Here is a 14,549-nt window from a genome sequence, read left to right on the forward strand (position 1 = left end):
TCCCCCTTAAGGCTGTGCTAATTCCCAGCCTCACTGTGATCCATGTGGTATCTAACTCTTATCTGATGACTAGGGGTGTCTTTTCAAAGAGCATGGAGTCTGTCCCTGCAGCATTAATCATTCATATGTGTGATGGTGGTGGAGGGTGGAGGAGGGTAAATGGCTGTTCTTTAATTGAATCTCAACCCGGTTTTTGACTCCAAGTATTGTGCTTCCTCTATTGCATCACATACATGGCTAAACTTCTGTGACTGTTACAGATCCTCTGAGCATTGATTTATCAAAAACGTTTTGATACCAGTTATAGTTTGTGTTTCCACCTCCTGTTAGAGTTACAAGCTTCCAAAGTTTACTAGTGTCCCTTATGTATTCTCAGGAAAACCTTTCTGTCCTAATGCATTGAAATGTAAGGTACAGTGTGAAAGCTATAAGTCAAATGGATGTGAGTTTAGCTGAACCAGCTGGAGGACTGAGCAAGATATTTTACTTGTATAAATTTTTGTTTTGTTCTGTTTTTAGGTTTTTGTCAGTGTAAAATGAGGATGATAATAGAAACTACCTCATAGGATTATTGTGAGAATTAAATGTAATGGTGTATACCAAGCATGTACCACAGGGTTTGGCACAGAACTGACACTTAAGAACTTGCTGCTAATATTATTATTGTGGTCGTTATGAATAATGGTGATAATTTAATCTATAGAATTCAGACATCTAATCCTTAGCCTTTGTCTATGACACAAAATCCTTTTAGTCTGCCTTCATGAAATCCTATCACCACCACCCATTTCATTTCCTGCTGAAGTTCTCATTTATTATTCTTGAGTGTATTATAATTTTAAATAAAGACGAAACAAAAATTGTACCCTTAATTTTAGGTATGGTTGTATTGTGGCTTTGTAAAAGGGAGACAGCATTTTCAGACTTGTTTCTTTACTTTATACATGTCCCTTATAAGTCTGAGTTGGTCAGGTTTCTTCATGTGCATTTCCTTGGGTGGTTTCTTTACATGGTTTTTTCTTTTCTTCAAGGAAGTCAAGATCATATTGCCAGATTTAGTTTTCCAAAGCCATCCTCACACAGAATTATCTACCCCTAGGCTATCTATCCTTATTTTCTTACTGCTTATTTATGTAAGTTTTAGAGATCTGATTTCCCAAATTCTTGTCTGCTGATAGGATTTTGCCAGGATTCATGATCTTGGCTGTTGTCGGTTTGGGATGATTTGGTTCTTTTCTCACAAGTTTCCTATTACTTCTACTTCACTAACCAGTTCAGGTTTATAGGTCAAAATTGGGCCCAAAGTAACATTCCCCTTGTTAATTCATATGTTGTCAGGGGTAAATAAGAAAAGAATAAGACGCCCAGCAGCTGTCCAGATTGCTGCTATATTCTATGTTAATCCCATGATCTCCAACATAAAGGTCCCTTCTGTTTTCCCTCTAGATGGACATGAGTAATATGTTCCCTTAGCAGTTTCATTTCTTATTCTCTTTCCTTTTACCCTTACCTCTACCATGCACTCCACCCCTGTTTCTTGATTTTCCACACAGGTGTATACCTTCTCAATGATATTCAGCTTTACTTTCTTACTTTATTTTCCTCTTACTATTCATCAGTTCCTTCACCCCTACCCCACACACACACCGCAAAAACCTTTCCTTTCCTGTGATTTATACTTGGCAATATACTGCCCGGAAGACCTTGGTTTCAGCTATAAACTTGGAGGTTTTGCTGTGTACCTCCAAAGCTTTGAGGAGCTTGGTAGGCTAGAAATGGCATAAAAGGACTGCCTCACAGTGTAATCTTACCATTTCTGGTTTACCCTAAAGTAGCTGGAAACTGATGAGAACTCAGTCCTTTTTATGAGCACTACTCAAAGTAGATGGGAAAGGCTTTTGTTTGTTTTTCCTGGTCTTATGATTAGATTTAGTACAAGTATAAACTGGGAAATACTTGAGAGAGTAAGTTGCTTGGGCTATGGGGATCAGTATTTTATGATTTAATTCCTCTAGTCCTTAGTTTACAGCTGGGTTTTTTTGCTTTGTTTTGGTTTTTTGTTTTGTTTTGAGAGGGGGACATTTTGCAATACAGTTTTAAGTGCCCTGCTGCATATGTAGGGGGCGGGATTCCTTCTAGACTGCTGTCATTTAGTCCAAATTTAGAAGTGAGGGATTTAAGGCCATCAGTCAACAGCTTCCTGCATTTTGTGCTGTTCTCCATTGAAGTCATGATTAACGCCTGGGCTTTCGTTCATTTGGGTCCCCTCAGATACACCTATGAGCGAATTGATGGGCGAGTACGGGGAAACCTGCGCCAGGCAGCCATCGACCGGTTCTGTAAGCCAGATTCAGACCGCTTTGTCTTTCTTCTGTGCACCAGAGCGGGAGGCCTGGGGATCAATCTCACAGCTGCTGATACCTGCATCATATTTGATTCTGACTGGAACCCACAAAATGACTTGCAGGTAACCACTAGGATGATTGCTCTTTACCTTAGCTGCCCTGGATCCCAGAACATCATGATAGGGCCTGGCTTGGCTACAGAGCATCCATGATGCTTAATGCTGTGGTGTCAGCTGGATGACAGGCTTAGGGCCTTGGTCAGGGGGTGAAACTGAATGAAAAGTAAATGTCAACCCTTCCGACTAATTAGAGAGTGTGGTTCTTTCCATTAAATCAAATGATGTTTGACAGTGGTAGCCTCCAGATACAGACTAGAACTACTTTATTATTATCAGAAATAAAGATATTAAGCTTGACTAATTCTCTAATTCTTGATATGTAGATGATTCGGGCATTTTCACTCAGTTTGTTGGTTAAGACGGTCATGTTTCATGTACAGTAAACGAGTTAACCCAGAGGGGTGGGGAAGTTCCATGGCGTGGCAGGGGCAACAGGGACAGCCTCACTAGTTCCTTTGCTCTCCACACAGTGCAACACGTTAGAGTGTATATGTGTCCAGTTAAGTGGCTTTATGGATTCTATTTTCTGGTTTTAGCCAAACTAAATAACCTGTGGCTTTAAAAGATTACTGCAAAGATTGGAGTTGATACATTTTTTAAAAGCTAACATAAACAAGCAAGAAAATGGCAGGGTCCTGTTTGGAGTTCTTCATCAACCCTGTATCAAAGTAAAAACAATGGCATTTTAACTATATGGGATGTGAAGTCAGCCAAAAAGGATTCTAACTTGTCAGTAAGACTATTTGGAATATAGATTTACAGTCAATATCATTGATGATGAACTTCATCTAAAGTGTATATTTTATATATCTTGAGATATTTACTAATACTAGGATGATTATGGGTATGTGGTGAAGACGGTGGGTGGGTGGCTCAAAACCGTTTTCATAATACAGGTGATTGATCAAAAGAAGTTTGGAGCCTGCTGTTTGACAGGATTCAAGAGGTACTCTAGGGGATACTGCAAGAGAAGAGATGCAGGGAAGAGGGCACTAAGCCAATGGGTATCTGGGCTTCTTCTCTACCCACCCACTCCTACAGAGTTGCTACTTTGTGTTTTTCTTTCTCTCTCTTTTTTTTTTTTTTTTTTTTTTTGAGACAGAGTCTCGCTCTATTCCCCCAGAGTAGAATGCAGTGCCACGATCTCAGCTCACTGCAGCCTCTGCCTCCCAGGTTCAAGCGATTCTCTTGCCTCAGCCTCCTGAGTAGCTGGGATTACAAGGGCCTGCTACCATGCCTGGCTAATTTTTGTATTTTTAGTAGAGATGGGGTTTTGCCATGTTGGGCATGTCGGTCTTGAACTCCTGACCTCAGGTGATCCGCCCGCCTTGGCCTCCCTAAGTGGTGGAATTAGAGGTGTCGGCCACTGCGCCCGGCCCTTTGTCTTTTTCATTTAATGAGTTTCCACATAAACTTGTGTTTGAAGAAAGCAGGCTATTAGTTGAAAACTAGTGCTTTAAATTATTAAGTTAGTGATGGTTAAAACTCTGAAAATAATGGTCGGGCATGGTGGCTCATGCCTGTAATCCCAGCACTTTGAGAGGCCGAGGCAGGAGGATCACAAGGTCAGGAGATTGAGACCATCCTGACTAACACGGTGAAACCCCATCTCTACTAAAAATACAAAAAAAAATTAGCTGGGCGTGGTGGCGGACACCTGTAATCCCCAGCTATTCAGGAGGCTGAGGCAGGAGAATGGTGTGAACCTGGGATGCGGAGCTTGCAGTGAGCTGAGATTGCGCCACTGCACTCCAGCCTGGCCGACAGAGAAAGACTCTGTCTCAAAAAAAAAACAAAAACAAAACTCTGAAAATATTTCATGTTATACATCATAAAGTAAACTATGTTCAACATGCAACCTCAAAGAAAACCAGTGATTATAACTAGCTTACCATCTTTCTACTGGTGAAAAGGTGGCTGAAAATGAGTTGCTAAATATAATGAATAACCCATTTTTAAAGGAGTAACACATTGAACCCTAAAATAATAATAAGCAAAAACTAATATTTGATCAGCTCATTATCAAGAACTTACTTATAACAATGATACAGATTAAGGGGTGGAAAATGATTGCCTTTTGGCCTGCTGCCTGTTTTTAAAAATACTTTTAATGGAATATAATCTAACCCATTTGTAAGTATATAATCTATGGCTGCTTTCATGTTATGGTGGCAGAGTTGAGTAGTTGCAACAGAAACCTCATAGCCAACAAAACCTGAAATATTTACTATCAGGCCCTTTTCAGATTTTTGCCAACCCCAAAACATGATTTCTTAAGTCCTTGACAGTTATAAAGTTCTCGGCTTCTTTGTGATGCTCACCTGACTGTGAGGCATGGCAGCTGGGAGAATAATGGCACAGGAAACCAAAGTTGAATGGCCAGTTTGAGAACACCTGGCTGGACATTCCTAAAGGGATATCCAGGAGGATCAGTGGAAGCATGGGGCTGGCAACGGCTCATGGCCAGAGGCAAAGATTTTGGAATGACCATGCTTCACTGAGGTGAAGTGTAAATATTACCAATTGAATAGGTGCAGTGCCAATGGGAAAAGCAAGAACCTAGTGGAGTGAATATTCAAACCTAGTGGAGAAGGCGAAGTCATCTGAGGTGACTGATTTATATGTGTAGCATCCAGAGAGGTTGGGTGGGGCTGTCCAGAATGAGGGTCTTAGATGAAGGGAGAAGCTTTGGAGTAGCTGTTCTCAATGTCCACTGCTGGGGAGCTGGCAAGAGATGAATTAAGGAATAGCAGTGAAGTCCAAACTGAAATTGGATAGTGTGAACTTTATTAGTGTGTTGAGTCAGTTTCTGAACTTCCTCTAATGCTCAGCCTGAATGAAGAAATGAAGAAGACCAGCACTGCGGAAGATCCAAGGTGGAAGATGCAGGGTGGGAATTCGTATGGAGAATGCAGCAAAAGGTTACCGCGTGAGAAAGAACATTTGTACAACTCAGAAGGAATCATCCTTTTTTTTTTTTAATGTCTAGGTAGAGATGAAAGAATTGAGAAATGTAGAGCAGTTTTAGGACAGGGGACTAGAAGAATGGCTGTTAGTGAGTGGGACTGGTGGGCTATAAAAAAGATGTGATAGAGGAAGTTCCAAATTCTGTGTCTCCCACAGAGATGGAGCAAGGTTCTTGCTTGCTTGGTGTGATGAGGAAGAGAGCAAAAGGGTTTTTCCAAAAGCAAGAGGGCTGGAGACTGTCCACGGAGCGATGCACACTCCCCACACAAACACACACATTCCCATGCCCCTTGGCATTTGACCTTGCACCCACGTGCTATAAATATAGAATATTTAATCCAGAGAGAGTGTGGAGACTGGGACGCTGAGATCATCGTGTTCCTCTTCCCAAATCCTCCTCTCCTCCTCTTGCTTTCCAGAAAATGAAGGCACAGGTTCATTAGGATCCAGGATAGAAACTGCATACTACTTAGGAATAACAAAAGAGATTAAAGTTAGCACTGAGAGATCTTAACAATATTATTGTTTCATCTGGACTATTAAAGGAAAACCAATTTTTACATCCCCTTAATGGGGAGATCTTATCTAGAGTCAGGTAAGTGCCACACCCTCTCCCAAACCTTGAATATGTCTGTATTAGCATCAATGTGTGTACAGAATTGAAGGGTATCAGTTCGCCTTTTCTCACCATCATTTAGAAGACATAGGCTCTAATTTAGTCCTGGCACAGCAGCAGCAGCAGCAGCAGCAGGTGTTGTCTAGGTTTCCGATAACACCTAAGGTTAAGAAGTGACACAAGACGATAACAGTAGCCTGAGAAGGAAAGACAAATGAAAAACTGGGTTTTTATCTTCTTTCTTCTTAGAAGTAGGCCACTGTTGCTGCTACCCCTGACGGCAAAGGCAGACCTCTTGGGAATAACATGGTATCATGCCCCCCTCAGAGACAATAAGCACCTTCCTCTTCCATTGTTCCATGATACTTCTGCTTCTTTCTTATTCTCTGGGGGACCTTTTGCACCTGGAGGCAAGAGTTCCTTAGGGTTGAAGAGGGTTCAAGATAACGGTGGTGGGCTGCACAGTTCTGTGTCCTTCCTGCTGCTAAGGTCCCTGAAGGCGGAATTCAGAAAGTGTGGGAGCAGATGTCCCGGCCAACAGCACAGCCACAGGATAATGCAGCTGCTGCATGTCTCTGCAGGATTTTGGAAGTGAGTTGGGAGTCCAGAGTGAGGAGCCAGGCCCTTTCCACAATCGCCAGAAGGAGGTCTCAGGAAACCCACACTGCTCCGAGGGGGAGAGGTCACTGGACCCCTGTGCCTCTTACTCTGCTGCCACCATGTTGCTTGCACCCCCTATTTCTTTTTAATTTAATTTTATTTTTTCAGAAGACAAAATCTCACTATGATGTCCAGGCTAGACTGCAGTGGCTCGATGTCAGTTCACTGCAACCTGCACCTACCTCAGCCTCCCGAACAGCTGGGGTTACAGGTACAAGCCCCATGCCTGGCTAATTTTTGTAATGTTTGAAGAGAAGAGGTTTCGCATGTTACCTAGGCTGGTCTTGAACTCCTGAGCTCAAGTGACCCACCCACCTCAGCCTCCCAAGTGCTGAGATTACAGGCCTGAGCCACTACGCCCCGCCTACATCCCCTATTTCTTGACAGTGTGTGTGTCTGGAGTTTGGAGGATTGCACCTGTTGAGTTTTCTTTGCTATGAGAAAGTAATAATTTGTAAATGTATACACAAATAGTATACTATGTAGTCATTTATTCAGTGACTATCTCTTGATCACTGGAACATGCCAGGTGTTACTTAAAGTATTGGAGAGACACCGGTGAGCCAGACTGACACTTTTATTTCAGTAGGATAGGCAGACAATAAATGAGGAAAAATAAGATAATTACAGATAAGCAATGTTTACTGCAAAGAAAATAAAATAAGGGGATAAGAATGATGGGAGTTGAGGCTGGGCGCAGTGGCTCACGCCTCTAATCCCACCTCTTTGGGAGGCTGAGGCGGACAGATCACCTGAGGTCAGGAGTTGAAGAGCAGCCTGGCCAATATGGTGAAACCCCGTCTCTACTAAAAATATAAAAATTAGCCCAGCATGGGAGTGGGCTCCTGTAACCCCAGCTACTCGGGAGGCTGAGGCAGGAGAATTGCCTGAACCTGGGAGGTGGAGGTTGCAGTGAACCAAGATCATGCCATTGCACTCCAGCCTGGGCAACAAGAGCAAAACTCCATCTCAAAAAAAAAAAAGAAGAAGAAGAATGATGGGAGTTCTTTGCTCTGATTTAGATAAGAGTGGTCTAGGAAGACTTCTTTAAGAAGATGACATTTGAGCAGAAATAATGAAAAGGATCTTAAATTACGAGATAAGAAGGAAGAATGTTCCAGACAGAACAAAGAGTATGACCATGTAGAGTGGGATGTAAATAGGTGGCACCCCTGAAGCTCAGGATGGGACAGGCACTTATTACACAGCACCAGTCCTAAACAGAATGAATCAGGTTCCTTTTGAGTATGCTGCTGCCTCTCCTTGTCAATGTCCTCTTTTTTTTTTTTTTTTAACTCCTTTCTGCTGCCCAAAAGCACCCCTTTCCCATTCTGTGAATTCATCTGTGCTTCCTGTTCTCAGCTAGTTCTTGACTTATTTACCTGACAGATTTAACCTCAGAGAGGGTCTTGCTATGTTGACAGCCCAGATTGGTCTCAAACCCCTGGCCTCAAGCAGTCCTGCCTCAGACTCCCAAGGTGCTGGGAAGATGGGCAAGAACCACAACACCCAGCCTGTTTTTGTTTGTTTGTTTGTTTGTTTGTTTCATTGTCAGAACATCGTTACTCAGTTCTCTTTGGCCTTTGCCCACCACAAATGTATTAAAAAATAAAGAACAAATTGTGAGCCCACAAATCATTAGAGCTCTATAATTTTCTCCAGGTATCGTAGCACCACCGCCCCCTAATTGTGTTTTACTCCAAAGGTTTTTATATTTATACCTTTGCTGATGCATTTCCTTTGAACTTCATCTGAGTTCCTGGCCCTGGTTCTGAATGTTTCTTTCTCTACCTCATGTTTGTTTGGTCAAGTTCTCTTAGGAAAATAAAGAATGGTTTGAGATTTGACTGTAAAATGATGAGTCTCTTAAATGTGATGGGACTCACCCTGTTGTCCTTCAGGTAAGTCATCTTGGGGGAGAACATGTTTATTTCTATGTAATTTAGCTGTTTGTGGCCTCAGCTTTTCCAAACAGGGGTTTATTTTTCTCGGTTAACAAGTCCAGAGGTAGGCAGTTGAGGACTAGTGAGGCGACCTCATAGTGTCGTCGGAGTCCCGGGTTCTTCCTGTCTTTCTGCTCTACTGGCCTCAGTATGTGTGGTTTACAGCCTCTTGGTTCCATCCCAGAAAGGAAAAATAAGGAAAGAAGGCATGTTGGATTTTACTGGCAAGCAGAACTTTGGCACATACCTTCAGGAGGCTCTGTTACACCTCATTGTCTAGGACTGTGTTACCTGGCCATCCCTGGGAGGTCGGGAGTGTTTTGGTTGAACATGTTGCCGCCCTGTACAAGAATCAGGGTTCTGGTAGTGAGCAAGAAAGAGTTGGATGCTACGAAGGCCATTAGCAGTGTCTGCAGGGCTCCTCCGTGATACTTTTGCTCAGAACTTTTCAACTCCCTAGAGTAATTTACCCTCAACACCATATGAGCCAGAAAAAGAAATCAGGTCTCATAAACCATATTGTTTAGCTTGATCACTTCCTTAATTTGCAGAATCATTCATCAAACCTTCTCCCAGTAGCAGAGATTTGCTGCCGCTAAAGATACAGAAAGAAGGTCCAGCAACGAATTATAATAGCCAAAGACTACACAACTCTATTCAGCAATAGATGACTAATTGAACAAACTATAGTATATTCAGCTTTGAAAAAAGAATGAACAATATCACTGTATCCTGCTATGGAATTGTACCCTGGGTATATTGTTAAGTGGGGAAAAAAATAAGGTAGAAGAAGTTTGTACTGTATGCTAGCGTTTATCTTAAAAGGCTGTGTGTCTTTGTATCTGTCCCTTCCCTACCGAAGATAAAACTAAAACAAACTTCGTGTGTGTTTTTGTTTTTGTTTTTTTGAGACGGAGTCCTGCCCTGTCACCCAGGCTAGAGTGCAGTGACGTGACCTCGGCTCACTGCAACCTCCACCTCCTGGGTTCAAGCAGTTCTCCTGCCTCAGCCTTCTGAGTAGCTGGGATTACAGGCACGTGCCACCATGCCTGGCTAATTTTGTATTTTTAGTAGAGACGGGGTTTCACCATGTTGGCCAGACTGGTCTCAAACTCCTGACCTTGTGATCCGCCCACCTTGGCCTCCCAAAGTGCTGGGATTACAGGCATGAGCCACCGCACCCGGCCTACAAACTTCGTTTTTAAATGGTTACCCTTAGAGAACAGGATGGAAGTGACAGGGAAATAAACTAGTTTTTCCAAATATGCCATTTTGTGTATTTGACTTTGGAACTCTTTTTTTTACCTCATTATTAAAACAAAATTAATTTTTTAACCTTTTTAAAAAGTTGCAAAAATTATGTAGAATTCCAATGTACACTTTACCCAGCATCCCTTAATGTTGACATTTTATATAACCATAGTATAATGATTGAAACCAAGAAAGCAACATTGATATGATGCTCTTTAACTAATCTACAGACCTTATTCATATTCATTCCTTCAGTTTCCTAGAAATATTTTTTTTTGGCTCAATATCCACATTCCATTTAGAAGTTAGGACTCCCTAACCTTCTCCAGTCTGTAACAATTCCTTTGTCTTTCTTTATCTTTCATGACCTTGACACTTTTGAAGGGTACTGACCAGCTGTTTTGTGGACAGTTCTCAGTTTGTATTTGCCTTATGTTTTCTTATGGTGAGATTTGAGGTTACGCATTTTAGGCAAGAGTATCATAGAAATCATATTACATCCTCCTCAGTGCATTTTATCAGGGAATGCATGATATGACCTACATCTTATTACTTGTGATGTAACTTTGATTACTTGGTTAATGTGCCATCTGCCAAGTTTTTCCACCATAAAATAACTGTATTTATCTCTAAAAATTAGTATCTTCTGAGTGAATATTTTGAGACTCTTATCCTGGTTTTCATCCTACTTCTGTCCATTAATTTTAGCTTCCATCAGTGGTTCTTGCTTTCAGTAAATTATTACCATGGTGTTTAGCTGATGGTAATTTTCTATTCTCATCATTCCTTCTACATTTATTAATAAGAATTCTATTATAACAAAGTTGTCCTTTGTCTCCCATTTATTTATATCAGTATTGACTTGTGGATATTTCTTTTATTTTATAATCCATTACTCTATTTTGTTTTCAAGTTGTTCAGATTTGGCCATTGGTAGCTCCTTCACATTGGCTTCTATGTTTTTTGACATGCTCCCATCGTTTTTTTGAGTGCTTCCTTACTTTCTGGCACCAAGAGATGTTCAAGTTCATGTTACATTTTTCCTGCCCCCGCCTGGGAATTGACCATTCTCCAACGATCCTTGCTTGCTTTTACTTCAGAATAGCATTTAGAAACCAAGCTCTGGCTACTAGGTATGCCCACTGCTACTGGAATGTTGTTGCTTCTAGAACCTCTTTGCACATGGAGCTAGGAAGCAGATGTATGCATACTTACACAAGCACTTACACCACACAGCTATTTTTATTCTGTATATATTCATTCATAGTGAATTTTCTGATTACAGTGCGGCATCACAGCGTTCATTATAGTCTCCTCCTCTTCCTTATTTGTAACTTCTTTCTCTGGCAGGATGAAGCCTGGACCTTGTTATCATAACACGGTATATTTACCCATTTATTTCATCCTAGTATACACATCAAGTAGTTTTAGAATTGCTAACCCATATTTTGTGAAAAATACATTTACCAGAATATAATGTTGGTCTATAATGGGTTTTGGGCTTTAGTATTACAGTATATAATCAGAATACTATTTGCCAAAGTTGCTTAGTTTAGTTGTTTTCTTCACCACCTGCTTCAGTGTGGTTAAATTAATAGGGGGAAACATCAATTCCTAAAACTCAAAAGCAAAATGAAACAATTAAATCTAGCTGTGTATCAAGTGAATAGCATATAACTCACAGAAAAGGATTATTTCAAGGGTCTATATTTGATGTTTATACATTTTTATTTCTATATAATTTCATTTTGCAACTCCAGCGTACCCTTTATCCAGATTCACCAGCTGTGTTTACATTTTGCCTCATTGACTCTATCATTTTTGCCCTTTCTCACTCTCTCCTTTGTGTCTCTATCCCTTTCTTTCTCTGAGTACATGTATAGACACCGACATCACTTTTTGACTGAGATATTTGAGAGTAAGTTGCAGGCACTGTACCCCCTTGTCCCCTAAATACTTTCGTTGTGTATTTCACTAAGTACAAGGACTTTCTCTTGTTTATTCACAGTTCAGTTCTCAGAATCAAGAAATAAAAATACTGTTCTCCAATCCACAGTTCATATTCAAATCTTAGCATTTGTTTCAACATATTTTATAGCTGTCATTTCCCCAGTCCAGAATCCAATCCAGGATCACCCATTACCTTTAGCTGTCGTGTCTCTTTAGTCTCCATTAATTTGGATCAGTTCCTCGGTTTTTCTTTTTATTTTATGACCTTCAAGCTTTTGAAGAGTACTGGCCACTTTTTTTGTAGGTTGTCCCTCAGTTTGAATTTGTCTGTATTTCCTCAGGGTTGGATCTAGGTTTAGTACTAACACAGAACTGACACAGCCATCTCAATATATCACATCAGGAATAACATGGTGTCCATTTGTCTGATGATGGTAACTTTGATCACTTAGTACAGTGATGTCTGTCAGATTTCTCCACTTATAAAGTTTCTGTTTTTCCCTTTGAAAATAATAAGTAATTTTGGAGAAATAAATTGGAACTGTACCTATTCCTCATCAAAGTATCATCCATTGGTTTTAGCATCCATTGATTATTTTTGGCTGAATCGATCATCACTTTGATGGTTACAAAGTGGTGATTTTCTGTCGCTCTGAACTGGTTAGTTAGCATTCTACTATAAGGAAGAGTGTTCCCTTTTTCTCCCATTTATTTATGTCAATATGAATACATGGGTTCTTTTTTTATGTAGTGAGTTATAATCTGTTACTATCTTTATTTTGATGTTCTGTTCGTATAGTTCTAGACTTAGCCAGTGGAGTCTCTTCAAGCTTTAAGTGTTATTCTCATATGTCTCTCTCATTCATTGAGTACTTTCTTACATCTGACACAGTAATATGTTTCAGACTTACCCTATACTTTCTCTACCACAGCCCTAGCTACAGTTAGCCATTTCTCTAGCACACTGTGGCTCTGTTGTATAGAGAATGGTTTTTAGTAATCAAGATTCAGGAGTTAGGTGCATTCATTGCTACTGCAATGATGTTTCTTCTAGGCCCTCCCAGTGGACATAGCTGGAATACACACAGAAAGAGAGACTATAAATATGCATATGTGTAAATATATGCATTAATTTGTATATGTGTGTATACACACAAGTGCATACATAAACATGCATATCCATATCTGTTTCTGTACCTTTATGTGTATGTATATGTGTGTATAAATATACATGTACACCTAACCATGAGTTAACACTGATACCTCCAGTTCATTCTAGCAACACAGATTTTGTTTTCCTCCTTTCCGTATTTATAATTTCCTTCTCCAACAGTGAAAGCCCTTACTTTTGCTACCGCCAGTATCTTTACTCATTTGCTGAATCCTAGATTAAACAGAAAGTAGTTTGAGGATTGCTAACCTTGCAACTATAGAGAAGAAACCTACTTTCAAGTGTGTATTTAAAACACTATACATACTTAGCAGGATATAACCCTAAGTGGCTGGGGGAGAGAAAATCTTGCATGTTTTTGGTAATTATGTTTTAAATGAGTTGTAATGGTATTGGTTTTCTGAAAATGTTATATTATGGGACAAATCAAATGAGTACTGATATTGGTGTGGTTGAAAATTGAGTTTTTCAACATGGTTAAAGAAATACAAATGTGAGGTTGATGAAACTAAAATCCCTCAATCATAATTTGAACTAAAAATATCAGTATGACCTCATGATGTATTTTGTTTTATATATGCATATGTTTATATACACTGTGCACACACAAACACTTCCTATATTTGCCCACTGAGTAGGCCCTGGAAACCATGACCATCCCTAGTAGCAGGGATCACCCCTAGGACATCCAGATTGTTTTCTGTAAGTTTTCTGCTCCTATCTATGACTAGACTGTTTCTCAGCCACTTGCCCTGCAGCCTGGCAAGAGAGAGGAAAAATTAGCTATTCCCATGCTATGAAGACCTTTGCTCTGGTCTTCCTGGTGACTCTGCTGTGCACAGAGAGCCCAGGGTCTGTTCTGCTGCCCATGCTTGGTGGCCTCACACATAAACCCTTGCCTGCCAGCTATGTGCTCCTTCCTCAGTGGGGTCTGGATCTCCCAGGAAGTGACCAGCATTGTTGAGTCTAAGAAAGTTACAGTGGAGAACAAGTTCAGCCCTCCCTCATGCCCCAAGAACAACTTGGTAAACCAGGATGTATTGGTTCATTTTCACACTGCTGATAAAGAAATACCAGAGACTGGGAAGAAAAAGAAGTTTAATTGGACATACAGTTCCACATGGATGGGGAGGACTCAGAATCATGGTGGGAGGCAAAAGGCTCTTCTTACGTGGAAGCAGCAAGAGAAAATGAGGAAGAAGCAAAAGCAGAAACCCCTGATGAGCCCATCAGATCTCATGAGACTCATTAACTATCGTGAGAATAGCATGGAAAAGACCAGCCCCCATGATTCAATTACCTCCCCCCCGGGTCCCTCCCACAATGTGGGAATTCTGGGAGATACAATTCAAGTTGATATTTGGATGGGGACACAGCCAAACCATATCGCTCTGCCCCTGGCCCCTCCAAATCTCATGTCTTCACGTTTCAAAATCAATCATGCCTTCCCAACAGTCCCCCAAAGTCTTAACTCATTCAGCATTAACCCAGAAGTCTGCCGTCCAAAGTCTCATCTGAGACAAGGCA

General features: G+C 40.8%; 1 protein-coding gene across 1 annotated transcript in view; it reads left to right on the forward strand.

Moving 5' to 3' along the window:
- The window catches only part of CHD6 (chromodomain helicase DNA binding protein 6), a 214,427-nt gene that overhangs the window by 137,308 nt on the left and 62,570 nt on the right, over nt 1–14,549 (forward strand). Inside the window, exon 17 of the mRNA XM_025399445.1 lies at nt 2,272–2,467. Within this exon, the coding sequence (XP_025255230.1) occupies nt 2,272–2,467 (196 nt within the window). The remainder of the gene's footprint in view (nt 1–2,271; nt 2,468–14,549) is intronic.

Source organism: Theropithecus gelada, chromosome 10, assembly GCF_003255815.1.
Source record: "Theropithecus gelada isolate Dixy chromosome 10, Tgel_1.0, whole genome shotgun sequence".
In the NCBI taxonomy this organism is placed as follows: domain Eukaryota; kingdom Metazoa; phylum Chordata; class Mammalia; order Primates; family Cercopithecidae; genus Theropithecus; species Theropithecus gelada.